The sequence below is a fragment of the Penaeus chinensis genome, chromosome 33 (genome assembly GCF_019202785.1).
Source record: "Penaeus chinensis breed Huanghai No. 1 chromosome 33, ASM1920278v2, whole genome shotgun sequence".
Taxonomy (NCBI): domain Eukaryota; kingdom Metazoa; phylum Arthropoda; class Malacostraca; order Decapoda; family Penaeidae; genus Penaeus; species Penaeus chinensis.
This window is the reverse complement of record NC_061851.1, coordinates 24,950,967-24,958,727: the sequence shown is the minus strand read 5'-3', so window position 1 is coordinate 24,958,727 and position 7,761 is coordinate 24,950,967. Positions and strand designations below refer to the sequence as shown.

General features: G+C 35.0%; 1 protein-coding gene across 24 annotated transcripts in view; it reads right to left on the bottom strand.

Annotated features, from left to right (window-relative positions):
• Positions 1–7,761, bottom strand: part of LOC125042989 (proteoglycan 4-like) — a 649,815-nt gene that overhangs the window by 14,186 nt on the left and 627,868 nt on the right. For 20 of the 24 annotated variants that reach the window (XM_047638900.1, XM_047638878.1, XM_047638875.1 and 17 more), the window contains 3 exons: positions 5,264–5,434; positions 3,138–3,364; positions 1,839–1,926 (listed from right to left, as the gene is read on the bottom strand). In XM_047638900.1, coding sequence (XP_047494856.1) covers positions 1,839–1,926; positions 3,138–3,364; positions 5,264–5,434 — 486 coding nt within the window. The remainder of the gene's footprint in view (positions 1–1,838; positions 1,927–3,137; positions 3,365–5,263; positions 5,435–7,761) is intronic. The other 4 variants (XM_047638887.1, XM_047638894.1, XM_047638898.1 and 1 more) reach the window with 2 other exon arrangements.

The window sequence follows — 7,761 nt, the reverse complement described above, 5'->3', positions numbered from 1 at the left end:
GCAATAAATGCAATACTATGCTATTACCTATCCAGTTTTCATAAAGCTGCCACATAGATCTTTCCCATATTGCAGCTCACACATAACAATATACATAAAGTCAAATCATGAATACATGCCACCTTTGCCATTTGTCTGTGATTCATTCAGAATACATGTATTTTTTTCTTCAAAGTCTTCCATCAAGGTATTTAAGTTATAGTCATCTTTACACTTCATAATCATTATCTTTTATCCTTGTATAAGTGCTTCAGTCACCTTTATCACAATTACAGACTTCAGCCTGGAATCCTAAAACACTACTTGAGGTCAGCTTAGGAGAGGATTACTCCCTAAAAATATGCTTGATAATTTATCATAGAAAGTTGACAATCCTCATAATTCAAGGCCAAGATTTACTGTTTCTTCAGGACTAAAGCCAAAAAAATCTAAAGTGTAGTATGCGAACTGCAAAGCAGCATACATAATTATTTGAGGCATAATATATAAAAAAAAGTTTATGTTTACAGTTTCATATTCCCATGCTTCTTCTTATTGTACCATGAAATAAAACAGTAAAAAAATAAAAAAAATAAAAGGAATATGACAATTACACAGTTTCCAACCTATTCTAAGGTGATCTCAAGGACTGTCATAGCATACTGCTCCTAAAAGGTCCTAACAGGTCTTCATGGCAGCTACGTCTCCCTAACGTACCTCTCGGTATTCTCAAACAGTGAGTGGCTACGACGAAAAACAAAACCTAGAGTTATACATGCAGGTATTTGTGAGATGCTCAGGGAAAAACAGTCATTGAAGTTGCTATGTGTAAACCACCCAGTAGTCAATCGAAAGTATATCTATAATTTTTTCTCTTGTCTTTCCTTTTTTCATTTTGGCATGACTTATGAACTGGAGGTTTACGGCTCATTTTTCTATTTCACTGAATACGAAAATGAGCCTGACTGGTTTTTCTAAGACTCATATTCACTGATGTCATCAATCTTTGTGTATGGGAAGACACCATGCATAAATATTGACTAAATGGCCTCTTCAAAATACCTAATTCATATTAGTTCCTTGTCATTATTCTTTATATAAAATCAAATTATTAGAATCTAGCTAATCAGTAATTCTATTTCTTTTTTCTGGGAATAGACAGAGTACATGATATATATTTCCTTTTTTTTATAATAAAGGTCTGAATGTGTGAATAAAATATATGTGCATCACTTGCAAAAAAATACTGAAAAAATGAAGGGGAAAAAAAATCATGCCTACTAGGCTGATGCTGTATCCTAATGCCATCTATATAGTAATAATAGCTTTGGGTGATTTTCTCTTTATTAGACTACAAAAGAAATGTGAGTGAGCTTTATGATTTTACAATGACTGACAGCTCTCTCACCCCAAGTCTCGTGTGAACAAGACCGTCTACGCAGCATTAAAATTCCTTAACACAAGTTCTCCTTTTGGCTGTGATTTATGAGTTTTAATATTTTATATTTTGAATGTAAAATATAAATAAAAAGGGCATGAAACTACACCCTTAATAGTTTCCACTTATGATAAAAATGAATGAGTGATTTAGAAATCACAGTTACTTATTTCATCCTTCATTTTCTGATTAGACTATACCTTGAGAAACTATGTTAAGGGATTATGATATCACTTCTGATTGGCATAACTGTTGCTTAAGCCACAAGCAGTTTTCTGTAAGTGAAAAAGCCTCTGGACAGAACAATCATGAAAATGCTTAGGCCAGATCGGGAGCCCTCATGGACAGCAGTGTCGACTGCCAGAGGGCCACGATTAATGGGTGATACAAAGGCTAAGGAAAGGATGTGAGGAAGTCTTACCTTCTGGGATGTTGTGCGTCACGGTAAAGGTCTTGCCGGTATCCAGGGGAACGGTCCAATTGACCGGGTCAGGGCTCTTCACCATCATCTTTGGGAGTGTAGAATTTTACAGTTTACATTTTATTTCGAAAAATCTTCTTCTTTTTCTCTCTATTATGCATATAAAAAAGTACTAATACTTACAATACTAATCTGCAAACATGAGAAAATATGATCTGTTTTTGGGATTTATGCGATCATTTGCAGATCTCTTATTTGGGTTTAAATAAATTTCTTAACATATCACAGAAACATCTAACCTAATCTGATGAAATTCCTTTTAAATACCAGAGAACAAACACAAGGAGCTAAAAGGAGCATCATCAACACACATGCCTTCTACAAAGGGACAGAAGAGGACCCACAGAGGAGACCTGAAACTAAATTCCTAAGCTTTATATACTATCTCATAATAGAACAAGCTGCTTATGATATCAGTTTTCTAAGAATATGGATATAATAAAATGATAGAAATAATTCAAACGGGCAATATGCAACCTAATGTATGTTGATTTCATCTTTTCTGTGGACAACAACTAAAGCATATAACAGTATGTAACATCTAGCAACACATAAAGCTTCACAAATATTAACAATCTCTTTACAGAATCAGAATATCATGATTTTCATTATTTCCTCCATTATCTTTTATACATGACTGGTATGTAAATTTAAATATGTCTGTATCATGAGTAAAAAAATTCTTTCCCTCATACACTCTCTCTCATACTTCCTCTAAAATAGCTTTATGAATCACATATCATATATACACATGGCTTGATGTCTGGATAGCCCTGCATTTCTTTTTAATACTCTATATGACAGCTACAGTTAAATATATCTAGCCTTTTTCTGACAACTCTCTTATCTATGTCTGCATTCTACACCAACTTTCCAACAAAGAGATTAAACTCTTACATTTGTTTTCCTGTTAGTTCATAATCAAGATTCCATTTGCTATATGTACAGTATAAACAGGAATATGGAATGAAATGAACATAAAGGAATAACCTATGAAAAAAAAAAACTATGAGAAACTTTCAGGAATATGTAGATTCATGAGCCTATGAAAGTAAAAAAAAACTGCAAATCTGTTTCTAGAACTGTAATGTTTAAGAATTTACAAGTAATAGAAAAATATTCCTTCAATGCAAACACAAAACTATAGACACTGTGGAATCACTACACACATCTAAACTCCACAATGAGAAAACAAGAGAGAGTGTAAAAAGTCCTGCGAAAACATACCCATTTACCAACCTGGTCTGGTGACTTGACTCGGGTAGGCTCTGGGGGAGTCTTGACCACTGGTTCGTACTTCTCGGGGTCGAATCTGGGCTCGGGGGTCGACTTCCTTGCGCTGGACTCCTTCACAGCCTCAACGGGTTCCTTGGGGCTGTCTTTAACTCCATCCTTCGTAATGTCCTTGGGTCCATCCTTGGGCACAATCTCCTTTTCTTTGTCCTTCTTAGAGTCAGTTTCCTCACCTGTTGAGATAATATATGTTAACAAGTGAACATGTTTCTGCTAATACAGCCCAGGATAGTTAACTATCAAGCATGAATCTATTATTCTATGCAGTAATTCTATGGGGCATTTACAGGCCACTGTTTGCCCAGCACTGTTGTCTTAGAAAGCCGTTATGCTATCTTAGCTATAGTGAAAATCATGCAAAGGAATATCTAAAGAAATATAGTACACCAATCATCTGGGAAATTGCTTTCTTTTCACACTACATCAAGCGTTATTGAAAATCTAGCGCAATTCTTTGCAGATTAGTGCTTAAATATCCTAAGCAGCTGCTAATAAACAAAAAATGTGAAGTATATTCTCCTGTCTTGTGACTTCAACATAAGAGATAAAGAATTAATAGGTATCATATTAGCAGTCTACATTTGTGCAACCAAAAAAAAAGCATGGAAACCAAACCATTGAATCAAAGAATTCTGACCAAGTATAAAAAGAATTTAAAAAATATGAAAAAAAAAAAAAAATCATCAAAATAAACAGATTAGGTACTGGTAGGGTACACTAACGAATTTCATCTCTCAGGCAGGAGTATGTATTTTGTGTCCCTGTGCTTCAGTCACAACACCCACGCTAACATGACACTTCTGAAGAGTTCTGAGCAGCGAACAATATTCACCATGTATAAGTGATAAACAGTTCTGTAGATCTCTACTGCTGCTTTCAGGACATGAAGTTACAGTGTTTACGTGGCTCAGTAGACTGAATGTCGGGGTGTTTATCCATAACAGAAAGTGCTCATGTCATTAACAGGTGCAAACTAAGTATACCTTCCAATTACCACATTTCCATCTCTTTCCAAGAATAATTACAAAATCAAATGGATATTTCTCTGTTCCTCTTTATAAGGGAGGTAACTGTTTTAAGATAAAAGGAACCAACACCTTAAAACACATGAAAATGCATTCAAACGAAGCCTGAAGAACACTGCTATGAAATCAACCACATTGGATAAATGCACTTCAACTAAGTAACACCAAGATAACAGGATGAAGGAATAAAACAAAATCAACATTTCCAAAAGTACATGACACATGAGGAAGGTGTATCTATCTTCCTACTTAATCTAAGGTAGGAAACATTTATTCTTGTAATGACAGGGTCAAGGGAAAATGAGCAACTATATTACTTTCATTATTTTAATCAAATAGTATTCATTACTAATCTTTTCTTTCTAGGTTATAGTTAATGACTTTACTTATCATCATTAAATTTGGTCTAAAAGCACAAAATTCCCAAATATTGAAATGGCTTTGTGTAAAACAATGCATTAATCCCAATACATGACTTCCTTTTCTAAACAAATGAATTGTTTGTTTGTGAATAAAGAAAAACTTCAACACTTTCCCTATACCCTGTGGGACAGGCGGAGAAAGGAAGGGATGGGGACACACTGAACCTGTAAGCCACCTCAAGATCTGAGGATGGATCACTAGTCACTACAAGACACTCGTATAATCCGACCCCCGTTGATCTACCATCTGTAAGAAGCAGCAGGAGAATGGGATAACGATAACACCTTTAAATATGAAACAATAAACAAGAACATACTTTTTGACTTCATTTTGTTTTTTTTTATTATTTTTTAAAATTTAATAATTTTGTACTGACTGGAAGAAAAAGAGAAAAAAAGAAAAAAAATCCTATATTTCCCCTAAGTCTCTCTTTTCCAATTGTTCTGTTCTGTACTCAAGCCAGTGAAAAAGAAAAAAAAAAAAAAAAAAAAAAGTACACCGCCCCCTTCAGAAGACAAACGTGGTAATCGGATTAACGAAGTGCAGCAGATTGGAACAATAAACAGAGGAAAACTGTTTCCCACCAGTACTACTTACTAATTTGCACCTTTCAATCCTACTTACTAATCTGTTTTTTCTCCACTTTGCTCTTGTCCTCACCCTTCCTAGGCGAAGCAGTGTGGTCATGAGTCTTAGCTTTAGAGGCTTTCTTAGGCACGCTACCATCATCGTGGGAGGAAGGGCGGTGGGGCAAAGCGTCAGTACCCTTGCGGCGAGCACTAGTGGAGAGGGACGCTAGAAAAAGAGCATCAGGCCTATAGTGTGGACCTGGCAAGCTTTCGGGTGATGAATGTGTGAGGAGCAAAAGCTGGGTATTGATATATTTTGGCCAGGTGTGTCTCATGGGGGCAAGTGTGTGATGCCACATCATGGAAAACCCAAGCTCAGGCTCATGATGTGTGCTCTCTCTCAAACAATTCTTTTTTTACTATCTATTGTCAGTCAATAATGTATCACTGCCTCTGAGAGATATTCAGAAAAAAAAAAAAAAAAAAAAAATCATGAAATCTTGATTTAGTTTGAATTTAGACTTCTGACAGAAGGGATGGAAACCAATCTACCAAAGATTATTTAGTTCCTGAATATCTCTCCTTTTATGAGATCAACATAAAATAAGGCCAGACTATACAATTTAATAATGTAGTGCAGACTGGTGATGAGTGTGATGGTAAGGTTTATGGGGAAAATGACACTAGAGTCATTTCCATAAATTTTTCTTTCCTCTTTGCTTTTGATGCTTACCCCTCTTAAAATCAAAAGAAATGAAATCTTGTCCTTACTGAAAGATTTAGAATCATATGCCAACATCCTAAAATTGAGATTATCTGACATGAAAATAACTCTAAGATAAATTCACACATATAAAATCAAATTCGTTTTATTTAAGGTAGTAATATTATCATAAATTGATTAAGGAAAACAAAGTGGATTTTATAATATTATGACTTTTGAAAGACTTTGTTCTAATAGAGAGAAACTCCATTTTTACAGATAATTAGGCTAATGTTTTGTTTTGTTTATATTATTACTTTAAATCTAATGATTATTATTTCATTACTTTACTTATTTCTCTTAACCACTTTCTCTTTTACTTAAAAGTCAACTCTGTTCCTCTGATCTACTCTTACTTTATTTTAAAATCTATTGGTAATTTAAGATTAAAATATAATTTAAAAATTGATTCAGTATGTATTGTGTGCAAGCCTAAAATAAAGGACAAACTTGGTAAATACTGAAATAATAAACAAAACAATAACAAAATATTGATAAATATTAATGCACACACACACACACACACACACACACACACACACACACACACACACACACACACACAGAGGCATCTTTGCACTTCCATGCACATGCATACACAACTACAAGTACATGCACAAGTACATGTGTACAACCAGACACCCACACAAACAAACGCACACACACACACACACACACACACACACACACACACACACACACACACACAGGTATGTATGCACTTCCATGTACACGCATACACAATTGCATGTACATAACGCACATACACATGCACACAAACACGCACGGACGCTCGCACGCACGCACGCACGCACACGCACACGCATCCAGATGTACACACACGCACACACACACACACACACACACACACACACACACACACACACACTCTTGCACACACACACACACACACTCTTGCACACACACACACACACACACACACACACACACACACACACACACACACACACACACTTTCACACACACACACACACACACACACACACACACACACACACACACACACACACACACACACACACACACACACACCAAAAAATAAAAAAGGTCTGGAAACTAAACTTACTTAAACAAACTTAAAAATACACCAGTAAATAAAATATATTTTTAGCAGAAAGAAAGAAAAAAAAAGGAAATGAAAGTAAAAGTGTTATCAACTAGAATCAGGAAAAACACTCTAGATCTGCACCAAATATAAGAAACAGAATCTTTTCTCACACAAATTTTAGTCATTGTTATTTCGACTTCTATGAAGAAAATAAGAATATTATCTATAGAGGGTGAACCAAGAGCCCAGAGGAAAGAAAATGACTGGATCATTTTGGGCAAGATTATGATGATTATATTTCTCTTTCTATCATTATTACAGAAATAAATTCACAATATTCAAAAGTGAAAAAAAAAAAAAAAAAAAAATTGAAGAAAATACCTAAAACAAGACAGTGAAAATCAACACAATGAGAGGATTAAACTTGCCCACAATGATACCACACAATTTAGGGGGATAAAATAATCCACAATGGGATCGGTAATGTGTCCTTTGTTGCCCAAAGATTGTCAGGTCCTAAGAAGAGCTTCGGAACTTGAGATTGCTACCATACCAACTCTGACCCTCTACCTCCTTATGCGTTAACTCTTACTTTTTTTTTTCTCTACAGGTCTATTTCATTTTTGGTAAACTACTACCAGACAGATATTAGCATGACTATATAAATTCCAGTGAATTCTATATTACTATGATTTCTATTATTTACTGCATATTACTTCTA